The sequence below is a fragment of the Electrophorus electricus genome, chromosome 3 (genome assembly GCF_013358815.1).
Source record: "Electrophorus electricus isolate fEleEle1 chromosome 3, fEleEle1.pri, whole genome shotgun sequence".
NCBI lineage: Eukaryota > Metazoa > Chordata > Actinopteri > Gymnotiformes > Gymnotidae > Electrophorus > Electrophorus electricus.
In genome coordinates this window covers 4,936,192-4,949,918 of record NC_049537.1, presented here as the reverse complement: position 1 = coordinate 4,949,918, position 13,727 = coordinate 4,936,192, and the positions used below count along the sequence as shown (strand labels likewise).

General features: G+C 51.4%; 1 protein-coding gene across 2 annotated transcripts in view; it reads left to right on the top strand.

Annotated features, from left to right (window-relative positions):
- The window catches only part of cachd1 (cache domain containing 1), a 52,443-nt gene that overhangs the window by 29,177 nt on the left and 9,539 nt on the right, over positions 1-13,727 (top strand). For both annotated transcript variants that reach the window (XM_035524640.1, XM_027032022.2), the window contains exons 5-18: positions 1,352-1,478; positions 2,511-2,655; positions 2,769-2,985; positions 3,104-3,253; positions 4,513-4,746; positions 5,076-5,225; positions 6,284-6,407; positions 6,538-6,655; positions 7,611-7,779; positions 7,940-8,082; positions 10,873-11,054; positions 11,456-11,566; positions 12,345-12,467; positions 13,607-13,706. In XM_035524640.1, coding sequence (XP_035380533.1) covers positions 1,352-1,478; positions 2,511-2,655; positions 2,769-2,985; positions 3,104-3,253; positions 4,513-4,746; positions 5,076-5,225; positions 6,284-6,407; positions 6,538-6,655; positions 7,611-7,779; positions 7,940-8,082; positions 10,873-11,054; positions 11,456-11,566; positions 12,345-12,467; positions 13,607-13,706 — 2,093 coding nt within the window. The remainder of the gene's footprint in view (positions 1-1,351; positions 1,479-2,510; positions 2,656-2,768; positions 2,986-3,103; positions 3,254-4,512; positions 4,747-5,075; positions 5,226-6,283; positions 6,408-6,537; positions 6,656-7,610; positions 7,780-7,939; positions 8,083-10,872; positions 11,055-11,455; positions 11,567-12,344; positions 12,468-13,606; positions 13,707-13,727) is intronic.

The following is a 13,727-nucleotide window of genomic DNA, read 5'->3' as shown; positions in this document are numbered from 1 at the left end:
TTCGAGACTGACGGGGCTGAAAGGAGAAGACAATGAGTAAAGGATCCGAGAGAAAGAGAGACATTGGGGGGGGGTGGAGGGAACGACTCACTCACCCCGCGCCTGCGGTTCTCGGCTACTCCAAACACCGGGTGGGGGATTAAGTGCTGGGGGCTGCAAATGTACATGATTCTTCAAACTGTCAGCGTGCTCCGAAGTTCCTGTTTATACAATCAGGGCCAGATTGATGGCGGCCGGGGGTCCGCAGAAGGGGGGGGGGGGTCGTCCCCTGATTTACGGGCATCCCGGTGGGCGGGACTTCCTGCTCTCACTACCGAGGACCGATGCGCATGGCGCGGTGTTATCAGCTGACCTGCCCCAGTGAGCCTCAATGAGCCGGTTCAGGGAGCTTTCTCTTCACAGTGCTCCTGTCAAACAAGTTTATTGAAGGTTAGGAGTAAAGCGTCGCACCTTTGCAGAAATATTGTCTTTTTTTTCTTTTTTTTTTCCTTTTTCCGAGCCATCATATGTGAATTAAAAAAAAAGACACCAAATAATCAAAATACAATACAGTAGAGTACAAAACGAAAGCTTTGTCTTCCCAGTTTCTGCTCATTTCTGTTTACTGCCACTAATGTGCCAGGGTATGCTTTTTTCAGTAGGTACATTTTTTTTCAGTGCTGGCATGATAAATATGTTGAAAATGTAACCGTTTTTAAATGTCATCTCTCAGTTCATCTCTCAGTTCTGGGGGTGCGACTGTTTTGTCCAACAACAAACAGCTCCTTTCCTTTCTCAAAGGCCAAGACCATTTGCCTGACAGTTTTCCTGATGGCAGGTGACAGTATTTAGCAGTGTTTGAGGAGAAGGCAGCATTGGTTGTATTCTTATTGCAAAAACATTGTAAATAAAGACCACAAGTACTGGAAGTGCTGATGTATCATTACTAGTACTGATATATCGGTAGTGAAACGTGACTGATTACATCTCTAATGAGAGGCACAGCTGAAACAGTGGTTGATGCATCCACTGGCAGTGATTGAAACCCAAAGCCCAATGTGCACCTCGCCGCAGCTGAGCAGTGCTTAGCCCAGGTGGTCTCGCAGAGGTTCCTTTCCCACGGTCCCGTCTTTAAGCTCCCCTTCTCCCACCTTGCTCCTCTTGCTGGAGATGGAGGCAACTGCACACTTGGGGAATTCTCCCCAGACCCGGTATGAGGGTTTACGCCTTGGCCGACTCTCGGAGGAAGTGTTCGTACTTGGAAGGGAGTGCTGGAGAGGAATGGCATGAGGTTGAATGGCACGAAAATCAAAAATGCAGAACTGCTGATAATCCTTCCACCTTTTCTCTCTCTTTCCTTCTCTCCTGCAAGTGCTGGCAGACAACCTGAAGTCAAACCCAGGCATTAAGTGGCAGTACTTCAGCTCTGAGGAGGGGATCTTCACCGTGTTCCCAGCTCACAAGTTCCACTGCAAGAGCACATACGAACACAGGAGCAGGTGCACACTCATTCGCACACACTGAAACAACTTCTTTTTAAAATGAATCGCACTTGGCTAAGCTGTCTTTGGTATACAAAATATTCATTTTCTATGTGTTCCCACCACCTACCTTAGCCAAGGGCTTTCCATGTGCTCCAAAATATTCATTTACGGCATCTAGCTGTAAATGCTCTAAGCCCTCCTGTAAAAATATTTGCGCCACTTGTTTGCAGATAATTGCATAGACTGAGCTGCATCTTTAAGATTAGAACTAAAACACATTTAAAAAAAAAAAAGCTCCAGAGTCAAAACCATCCGTAAAGTATTTTACCTTCCTCGGCATTGCTCATTCGTCTAAGATCATTCTTCCCAGGGCAGTGTGGGATTTCTACAGGGGGATTCCCCCCCCCCCCCCTTTTCATTTGGAGAGACGAGGGGAAAATTTGGACTGCATGTTTGAGAGCCCATGCCACCATATGGGTGAATGGAGTGTTTAAATTAAAAATCAAAAAGGTTCAACTTCAAGTTCAAATGAAATGTGCAGTGTTCTTAAAACAGTGGTCGATTAACATAAGTCTCAGACTTGCATGCAGAAGCACCTGTAGCCTCATGGAGTCTGTCGGAGTAATGCTCTCTGCCCTGCGTGCGACCGACACAGGAATTCGTTATGCGTCGAATTCTGGCCTAAGAAAACAGCTGATATGCAGAGAGCCTCCCAAAAGCAACAGGCCAAAGAACCGAATCCCTTGCTCCAACCCGTGACAGGGGAGGGCTGTAGATAAAGCATCGAGTCCAATCCAGTGCAGTCCAGGCCCACCTACAGAGCTCAAGATCTGGGCACGCGATTGTGTTGTTTTGTTTTGTTTTTTTTACGGTCTGGGTCCTGAGGAAAACTGACAAATGCCTTTGACTCTCTCTTCCGTACTGTGCCATTTTAAAGGCCAGCCCATGCCCTGAGGACCCTTGTGAAAGCCAAGAGCTTCGCTGTTTATGTAACAGTACTCGTCAGTTGCATGGAGGGTTTTTTGACCAGTGGTTCTGATCCGGTAGGCCTGTGTATGTGTCGGCCGTGAGGCCCCAGGCGAAGCACCTGGTCGTGCTCGTGGACCACGGCGCCTCTGTCACGGAGACGCAGCTCCAGATCGCCCGCGATGCTGCCCTCGTTGTCCTCAACTCCATCGACGAGCACGATAAGGTGAGCGGGAGCTGGTACGGGGGGCTTGAGGTGGAGACCCCAGCGCGTGACGTGCCTGCCCGGAGGGTTTTAAGGACCGATGGTAGATGTCCTTTCCCCCCCTCCACACACAGATCTCCGTGCTTACGGTAGCCGATGCCGTTCGCTCCTGTTCCCTGGACCAGTGCTACAAGAGCTTCCTCTCACCAGCCACCAGCGAGACCAAGAGGAAGATGAGCACCTTCATCACCAACATCAAAGCCTCCGACAGCCCTACCCAGCATGCCTTAGGCTTCCAGAAGGCCTTCCAGCTCCTGAGAAACACCAGCAATATCAGCAAACAGCAGAGCAGTAAGACAGCGCACAGACAAAGGCCCTGCATACACCTTAGTAAACCTCTTCTAGGTTTATTCATGTGTGCGCTCACTCCATCTCTCTGTCTCCTCTCTTTCGCTCTCTCTGCCCTTAGACACCGACATGGTGATAATCTACCTGTCGTCAGGTATCACCTCCCGTGACCTCTCCGAGCATGAGAAGAGAGCCACTCTGAGTGTGGTCAAAGAGGAGAACCGCCACCTCAACAACTCCGTGATGATTCTGACCTACGCGCTCATCAACGGTAACGCCTGCTTCTGTAATCCTGCGCAGGCCGCAGCACCAAAGAAAGACGTTGCAGCTAGACTCGCTTTAGCCATTCTGGTCGGAGCCCGAGTGGGCGCGTGCGCGTATGCGTGTTAGTGCACGGGTGCGTGCGCGAGCGCGTATGCGTGTTAGTGCACGGGTGCGTGTGCGTGTGCGCATGCCCGTGTGCAGGGCATGTCTGCAACTTGCTGGGTGTGCTTGTGTGCGTGCACGTGCACGTGTGCCCACATGCTCTTAGGCCTGCCAGATGTTTTGCTATCCCTTCGCCTGTTTTATCTTATGCATGTTTGGGTTGCGAGTGTGTGTGTGTGTGTGAGTGTGTGAGTGTGTGAGTGTGAGTGTGTGAGTGTGAGTGTGTGTGAGTGTGTGTGAGTGTGTGTGTGTGTGTGTGTGTGTGTGAGTGTGAGTGTGAGTGTGTGTGTGTCTCCATTGTCCCCCTCACCTGGTTCTCTGTCTGCATGCACGAGCCTGTGATTAACATACATTAGTTCAGCCTGGGAAAATGAAAACGCAGGACATCTAAAGGAAGGGAAGGAAAAGTAGTGGTGCACATCAAAGGCCACTCGGTGCCATTAAAGAGGGCAGCAGGCTTTGTGTGTCACAGATGACAGACGTGCGATTGGAGCTGATTAGCATGACTGTGTAAAAGAGCTGGATTGGGCTGTGAGCCTGGCCATTGTAGGTTTCTGAAAGGAAAATCCACTCTCGCACGTGCACCAGGACAATGTGAAATGTTTTCTCAGAGATCAATCGTACTTCGCTCGGCCTGTTTGCCCAAATGTTTAATTTTGTCAAATTATTTCAATATAATTGCTGCTGGCAGAGATCTAGGAAACGAAGGACTTTTATTCTGGCGTGCACCTCCCCAGCTCTGCATTCCTGAGTGGATTCGAGTGTGATCTATAGTCTGCTTTTTGTCCAAATCATGTGACCAGTCCCGAATTCTTCAGCTGTGCGTCTGGCTGTGTCCTGACATATTCCAGTCAGACACAGGAAAAGAACATCCTTATATCCACCTAACAGCGTCTCCGGCAGGGCCTGGAGAATTTCCCCTTTCTTCAACGTGTCCTCCCCGGTTAGGGAACATGCAAGCTTTCTGCAAAAATAGCTGATCTTGTTCTGAGAAATAAGAGATAAAAGGCAGTTGAAGAATGAAAGTTGTTTTCCTTCTAGTCGTTTCTGGCACACTGTTCTAATATTGTCACCCGTTCCTGTCTCCTGTGAACATGCACGCAGAGGGTGTCACGGGCCTGAAGGAGCTGGCTTTCATGCGCGACCTGGCTGAACAGAACTCGGCCAAGTACAGCGCGATGGCGCGCTCCGCGCTGCCGGTCGTCAAGGGCAGCATGATGGTGCTTAGCCAGCTGAGCAATCTGGAGAGCAGCGTGGGTCGATTCTACATCAACCTGCCCAACCGCATGATCGACGTGGCCACCTTCAGCCTGCCCTACGCCGACCCCATGGGCGACGGTGAGTGTGGGGGCTTCGCCCACCGCCCCGCCCCCCCCCTCGGGCCCTTAGACTTCACGCTGGGCTTAGCGCGGACCTGCTTTTCTCCATCCGCGTCGGACTTTAACCCCACGTGCTACAAGGTCCCCTGTGTCCACTCAGTTCCGGCACGCTCTTTCGACGCTCTCGGAAAAGCTCGCTAATTAGCCGAGTCAGGTGGGCTGAGAGCAGGGACGCGGTTATTAGAGTCCAGGTCATCTGGGACTGTCATGGAGCGGAGGGGAGGGTTGAAGCATGAATGCTGACCCTGGGATTAGTGTTCTAGCGATTGGCACTTTTTCTCTCCCCAGGCTTTATTATGACGGTAAGCAGACCGTGCTACTTTGGAAACCTGCTGCTGGGGGTTGTGGGCGTGGATGTGAACCTGGCCTACATCCTGGAGGACGTCACCTACTACCAGGACTCTCTGGCTTCCTACACCTTCCTCATCGATAACAAAGGTAACGGCAGCGTCCGGATGACCAAGGATCCGGCCGTCCGTCATAAGCATTGCCTTAATTCAGAGGCCGCGGTAACTTCTACCACATTACACCAGCTGGTGGCGAGAAGCGGCACAGATCTCTGGTTCTGGAAGCAGGCCTGGGTGGGGGCCATAGTGTTGCCATAGTGATTCTCCAGCAGTGTGCTGCTTTCCCACTCGTGGTCTGCGTCATCCGAGCCCAAGGTGCCTTCCCAGCCATGCTGCCGGGCTGAACACAGCCGGTCCCGTTTAGTAGTCTGTCAGGGCAGGGTACCTGGTACAATGAGCCAGGCGCTGAGCCAACATGGCCGCCTTCAGGCCAGCTGCTTTGAGCAGAAACAGCAGAGCCGTTCATATGGGAGAGACCCGGGGTCACCGCGCTGAACTAATTACACTAATGACTTGGAATGGGGGTGGTCTTAAAGATCAGCCAAGCCACCAGAACTGCCGGGCAGGTCTGCGTCTCGAATTTCATCTCGTGTTTACGGTAGAAAGTTTAAACCTGTTCTTGGCAAACATTTTTCAACTGGGTTTTTGCTTCCTTTCGTTTTTGCCATGTCTCCAGTGTTGAATACTTGAAGTCCATAACCAAGATTTGCATATTAGTGTAAATTAAGAAACGAGTTGAGAGGCGGGGTATAAATTAGCAGAAGTGGCGATTTATAATAGTCCAGCCTCATCTTCATTAATGAGGTTAATCAGAGGCTCTCTTCAGGGACAGACGCTCCCGGCCCTGCTAAGAGGCCCCTGACCCGCCTTTCCCCAGGTGCTCTGGAAAGATGACAGCCAGCCAGGGCGCCGACATGGCACGGGCCACGGAAACGTCTCCGTCAGCCCGCTATTGCCGATCGGAGACTTCCTTTTCCAAGCACGTCAATTCGAACTGGCCTTCGATGTGCTTTGGTGCTTGATGAGCCTGCTTCTTTTTTTAGCTTTCCCGTGGCTGATCTTAGCTGGGTCGGTCTTACCAATATTGCCCTTCGGTCAGTGTGAAGACAAGATGGTTGCTTATTACTCAGTGTTGGGCTGCCTTGGCAGGTTACACCCTCATGCACCCGTCCCTCACTCGGCCCCACCTGATGACCGAGGCCCCGCTGCACACCGACATTATTCACTATGAGAACATTCCAGGATTCGCCGCCGTGCGAGACAACATCCTCAGGTGAGGGGCCACTCTGTTTACACAGCAGGTTCAGGCTCGAGGCCCTTAATGGTCTTTGGAGGCTTGGGGATAGTGTGTCTAGCATCCGCATCACCCGTGATTAACAACAGACCTTGATGTCTTGCATCAGCCTGCCCCTGGGAAGCCAAGTGATCGCTGTGCCCATCAACTACTCCCTGTCATGGCACGTGAACCGCCTGCGTGACACCAGCCGCCACGCTTACAACGTCAGCTACGCCTGGAAACTGGTAAGTGCCACCTAGTGGTAGGGAGGACACCCCAGTCTCACCCACACGTCAGCCTCCCCAAAACAAGGGGAACTTCAAATCATCATTAATTCTCCGGACCAAATCAAATCTAAGCAAATACAACTCTCTCTGTGCCAGTCCAGCTTCAGTTAGTAGGTTGTACGAAATTTTACAAATGGAGAATCTTATCTTAGATTTTAGTCACAAGGTCTGGTCATGTCAGTGTTCACACTAAAGCTGCTCATGTTGCTATAGGTGACCATTTTTTGCTTATTCACCGCAGTAAACATATATGTAGTTATCTATAAATAATCTATATTAGGTTCTACATGGTCTGCCTTCACATTGGAGACTCATCCCATTTTTTTGCCTCAATGCGACACGGATCTTCCTTTTTTTTGGGTTTGTGCGGACTCGCACATCCAATATTTTGGAATCGGATTTGAGTCATCTTCATATGTGGACCTAGAATGGACAGCTACATCCACAGCTACAGCCAGCGAAACCGCAGTGGATGAGAGCACCAGCGGTTACAGCACTATCTGCGAAAACATTTAAAGCTAGCCTGGCTTGTTTCTCCTCCTCAACCTGATGGCGTACAGCTGACACTGTTTGTTGTCCTGCAGAAAAAAATTGCAGCGCATACATAATCTTGTAGTGTGCCTGCTTGGCCAGTTTTACTAGCACGAGTGTTCTCATAGTATGAAGTTCTTTGTTGTTGGTAACGCGCTGGCGTTATAGAGAACAAATGCATTCACATTAGAGACACATGTGGGTCACTTACAATGAGGAATGCGAACTGTCAAAATCTGGTCTGAGCAAAACATCAGAAATCGAACAACGTAGCTTTGAGTGTGAACGCAGATTTAGACGTCTCTCTGAACAGACTGCAAGGCCAGATCTGCACAGAGGTCGCCTGGTTTACTTCGCCCTCATCCCATCCTGTCCCCTGTAGGTCCAGGACACTTCCTTCATCCTCTGCATAGTGTACGTTCAGCCCGAAATCCCAGTGAAGCACCTGAAGAACCTGAACACAGCACCCAGCAGCAAGCTGCTGTACCACCGGCTGGACCTGCTGGGCCAGCCCAGCACCTGCCTGCACTTCAAACAGCTCGCAACCGTCGGTGAGTCTGACGCGGTGCCGTCACCAGACGTATAGAGTGAGCTTCCAGCCGGAGGGCTGGCATGACCGGAGGGGAGGGCTCACCGAGCCGGGGGCAGGGCAGCCTGAGGGGATGGGGAAGCATGTGCTGACGATTGCTCTCTCTGCCTGCGAACGTGCAGAGAGCCCCACTGTGATGCTCTCGGCTGGCAGCTTCTCCTCTCCATACGAGCACCTGAGCCAGCCAGAGACCAAGCGCATGGTGGAGCACTACACTGCCTACCTCAGTGACAACACCCGCCTCATAGCCAACCCGGGCCTAAAGGTACACACGCACACGCACACGCACATGTACACGCACACACACACACACACACACACACACACACACACACACACACAGGTGCCCACCTCAGTGACAACACCCGCCTCATAGCCAACCCGGGCCTAAAGGTACACACGCACACGTACACGCACACGTACACGCACACACACACACACACACACAGGTGCCCACCTCAGAGACAACACCCGCCTCATAGCCAACCCGGGCCTAAAGGTACACACGCACACGCACATGTACACGCACACACACACACACACACACACACACACACACACACACACACACACACACACACACACACACACACACACAGGTGCCCACCTCAGTGACAACACCCGCCTCATAGCCAACCCGGGCCTAAAGGTACACACGCACACGTACACGCACACGTACACGCACACGTACACGCACACACACACACACACACACAGGTGCCCACCTCAGAGACAACACCCGCCTCATAGCCAACCCGGGCCTAAAGGTACACACGCACACGTACACACACACGTACACACACACGTACACGCACACGTACACGCACACGTACACACACACACACACACACACACACACACACACACACACACACACAGGTGCCCACCTCAGAGACAACACCCGCCTCATAGCCAACCCGGGCCTAAAGGTACACACGCACACGTACACGCACACGTACACGCACACGTACACACACACGTACACACACACACACACACACACACACACACACACACACACACAGGTGCCCACCTCAGAGACAACACCCGCCTCATAGCCAACCCGGGCCTAAAGGTACACACGCACACGTACACGCACACGTACACGCACACGTACACGCACACACACACACACACACACACACACACACACACGTGCCCACCTCAGAGACAACACCCGCCTCATAGCCAACCCGGGCCTAAAGGTACACACGTACACGCACACGTACACGCACACACACACACACACACACACACAGGTGCCCACCTCAGTGACAACACCCGCCTCATAGCCAACCCGGGCCTAAAGGTACACACGCACACGTACACGCACACGTACACGCGCACACACACACACACACACACACACACACACACACACACAGGTGCCCACCTCAGTGACAACACCCGCCTCATAGCCAACCCGGGCCTAAAGGTACACACGCACACGCACATGTACACGCACACACACACACACACACACACACACACACACACACACACACACACACACACACACACACACACACAGGTGCCCACCTCAGTGACAACACCCGCCTCATAGCCAACCCGGGCCTAAAGGCACACGCGCGCGCACACACACACGTACACACACAAGTGCCCACCTCAGTGACAACACATGCGTTATAGCTAATCCAGGTTGAAAGTACATGCTCACACACACAAACACACACACACACATTCCTGCACACCTCAGTGACAACACATGACGTAGAGTTGATCTAGGCTAAAAGTACATACTGTATACAAACTCATTCCCACCTCCCAGCACATGTCTCAGAGCACACACGGTTGGGAGAGATACTTTAAAACTGGATTCCCTTACAGATTACAGAAATATGTCTGTAACCTAAGACAAAGGATTACTATATAATCAACGTAATATAATTACTGCCTGTTACTTCTGGATTGCGCTTAACTCATTATCTGCCAAAGAGTTTCACAACATTAACCATGTACAGCACCAGGCAGTGTGGCCACCAACAAACTCCCGCAACGTCTTGTGTTTGTACTGTCCGGGCACACGAGCAACCCGGCAAATGTGTAAAAGTCCGTATATAAGTAAGGCGTCCCTTCCTTGTCGGGACAGCATCCATAAGAAGCCCCTCTGCTGCCACGCGACTGCAGAAACAAATGCTACAGCCACGGAAAAATAAATCTTGTCAACATTGGAAAAGAAAATCTGCTACACATTATCCACAATAAACAAATCCCGTGTTCAAGATCAACAAAGCTGTTGGCACACAAATTGCGTCGTGCGTTTGAATTAAAGCATATAAAGGCACGAGTAGCTCCAGAAACCTCACAAATGCCCGTCTGATTCTAGTCACAAACATTAAGGGAATGGAGCGAAAGGTTTATTGCGGCTGCAGCGCGACGGCAATGTGGGGAAACTTGAATAAAACCACTTGATTCAAACCATTTCAAAAGGAGGTGGGGGTGGGGCTGTGTGAAGTGAGAATGTAATCCTACTAGTAATCGGCATATTTTAAAATGTGCCAGTAATCTAATTATCGCCTGTATCTGTAATGGAATAGTTACCGTTCTGTTGTAGCCCGATTTCATAACGCAGCTAGAGGTATTCTGTTACTCCCCAACCCCACACACACTTTCACTCACAGCAGTACAGTCCTGTGTGACAAAATATGCCTTAAGCCATGTCCACACACCGCCAGTGCAAGCTCTATGCCTGAAGGCACACACTCTTAGACATACATGATATACACACAATAGACATACATGATATACACACAATATACATTTTATAGCTCAGAATGACTGCATATCATGAAAGTACAGCTTGTCTGGCATAGTGAGTGGCTAACAGTGGCTGTGTTGGTGCTAACCCCAGGCTAGACACACACATGCACGCACACATCCGTCGTGTGCTCCCACATTCCTCCCCTCCCCCTCTTTCTGGGAGTTTTTGTACAGAATTAAAAGGGGAACTTTAGAGCAATTGTGCACGCTCTTCCCGGATTTAAGGGAACCCCGGCGATCCCTAACCCTAACCACCCCCCCATCCCATCTCCAGTCTTCTGTCAGGAACGACGTGATGGCGACCAGTCATGTGACTGACGAATGGATGAGCCTCATGGAGCTGAGCAGCCTGAACTGCTACATTGTGCGCCGTTACATAGCAACGCCCAATGGGGTGCTGCGGATCTACCCGGGATCCCTCATGGACAAAGCCTTCGACCCCACCCGGAGACAATGGTGAGACTAGAGCCCGGGGGCGGAGGTATCCACACTCCGAAACGCTCCTGGTGCCCGCCAGCGAGGCCGTGGACCGGGACCTTGGACCGGGTGCGGAGTGCCTCCCGCTCGGAGGCCTGCCGATGCCGGCATTTGTAGCCGCGCCTACACTTTTAGTCATTTAAATTCCCGTCTAAATCGGGCGAGAGAGTGTAAGAGGCGTTCACAGGCTCGATGTAATTAGTCAGAAGTGCAGCAAGCACCACTCCAAAACCCTCAGAGCCACCTGAACGCTAAACCGTTTCATACGAGTGTTTGAGCAGGGAGACAGGAGCCATTTCATACTGTTGTAGTCCAGCTCTGCTTTCTGAAAGGAAGAATGACTGACCCTTTGACCCCATCCCCCCACCCCACCCCCACAGGTACCTGCATGCGGTGGCCAATCCGGGCCTGATCACCTTCACTGGCCCGTATCTGGACATGGGCGGGGCCGGCTACGTGGTCACCATCAGCCACACGATCCACGCCTCCAGGTCAGGAAGCCTGCCATTCACAGAGCTCTTTTCTTCAGCATGAACGAAGTCTGCAGTAGGAATGAACATCTAGACGTGGATTATCAGGAGATTGATGACATTTGTAGACATTTAGATGCATGACTTGCGTTCCATCTGTCCCTAGGTTTGCGTTAGCCTTTTTTTGGGGTAATTGTTTGCTGTTCAAAAGAAAGTACAAGATGTTGCAGAGTAAAGCTCAGTTTTTTCAAGTTCTGATTAGCCGATAATTAGAGCATGCGCACGTGTGTGCACATGCACACCGGTGTATTTGGAGGTAGGACGGAATGGTGTGAAACTAGCAGAGTCCCATACTGTCACGTTTGGATGAGGATTGTAAAGAGATTTTCTCCCCCCTTCTGGTTTCCTGAGACGGTGAGAGTGGTGAGTTGTTCTAGGATGATCTCATCACCCAGATGTGTGAGTGTGTCTCAGGCCCTGTTCGCACCTGGCATTAATATGTATCTCGGGTATGCGATCATAACTGGAGCACACGTTTGCGCGGAGTAAATTCTCAGGAGCCACGCTGGTCCAGAGGTGGCGTGGGACGCATACGACCTCCTTATGTGTAGCTAGGGTTCTCAGGCCATTTCTGGCTGGAAATGTAAACAAATCCTTCTAGCAGAGGCAGCGATGTACGAAATCCGGCCATAAGTGGTCACCAGGGACACGGGACCTGGGCTGTGCGGCTCAGACAGAGCACTCGGGACGGACGGCCTGAGTAACGCCCTGTCGCTCATCCCTCTCCTCCTGTGTCCAGTCCTCAGACGGCTCCAGGTTACACCGTGGCCGTCATGGGCATCGACTTCACCCTGCGCTACTTCTACAAGGTCCTGCTGGATCTGCTGCCCATCTGCAACCAGGACAAAGGCAACAAAATCCGGTGAGTTCACGTCACCCTGTTCACCTCAGCTCCACCAGTCCTCTCTCTCTCTCTCTCTCTCTCTCTCTCTCTCTCTCTCTCTCTCTCTCCCTCCCTCTCCCCCTCATGCTCTCATCAGCTCACCCTCTCACCTGCTCTCCCCAGTCTGCCAAGCTCCAGAGCTCCAGAGCTGGGGCCGAGATGTCCAGAACCTCTGAGACTCTTTATCTGAAACTAATCTGATTTGCCCGTGTTTGAAAAGGAGCATTCATGGGCCCTTCCTTACTTTTCCCTTTGGATGGAAGGAGAGAGAGAGTAAGGAGGGAAAGCAGGGGGGCAATTGTTCAGAGAGGTTGAGGTAAAAGAAGAGAACGAACAAAAGTGTATAAGAAAAAAGACGAGAAGGTTCACAAAATAATCAGTGGAGCCTTGTTTAGGAGAAAAAGTGAGAGAACTGGGAATTAGTGAGAAACACAAAAGAGATAAGCTGGTTAGGAGAGCATTCCAGACACATCCTGTGCTGTTCGGTTCCAGTCCTCTCCTCTCTCCTCATCCTCTCCTCCCTTGCTGTTGCCCTCTTCCCCTCTTTTTCTAGTTTCTACACTCCCCCCCCCCTCTCTCTCTCTCTCCTTCTCCCTCTCTCCCCCGCTTTCTTCTCTCATGCTTCAGGAGGAGCGAGGCCTTAGAATTCTCCCAGTTCTGAATACGAGGGCCATTAAACAGGATTAGTTGAGTGGAATGGCCTGGTGGGCTTTGCACAATAGTGAGGACTATTCGGAGCTGCCTCATGGATCTGAAGGTTTCTAAAGAAAGTGGAACACACCCTATGGACCCTTGAATTCCTGCCTTCAAGTATTTCTGTGAGCCTAATGTTTTCACAATACAGTCCATTATACTCCCTCTGTTAGAAATGTGCTGGTGGAAGCTGTTTACGTCTCACACGCAAATGCTTCACGCCGTAAAGTGTAACCAGTAACCTTCCAAAGGTTACAACTAACCCCTGCACACATGCATTCCCCCCCCCCCCCCAACACACCTACCCTATATCCTCCGTGCTTCCAGTCTGAACCAGACGCCCATCGATGTCCTTTCGCGTCTGCCGTGGTTGAGTTTTGAACATGTTTGCAATTAGATGGGTCCTGTTGACCTTCCCTCTGCAGGTGCTTTATTATGGAGGACAGAGGTTACCTGGTGGCCCACCCAACCCTGATCGACCCCAAAGGTCACGCCCCAGCCGAGCAGCAGCACATCACCCATAAGGTAGGGCAGCTGGCTGCTGAC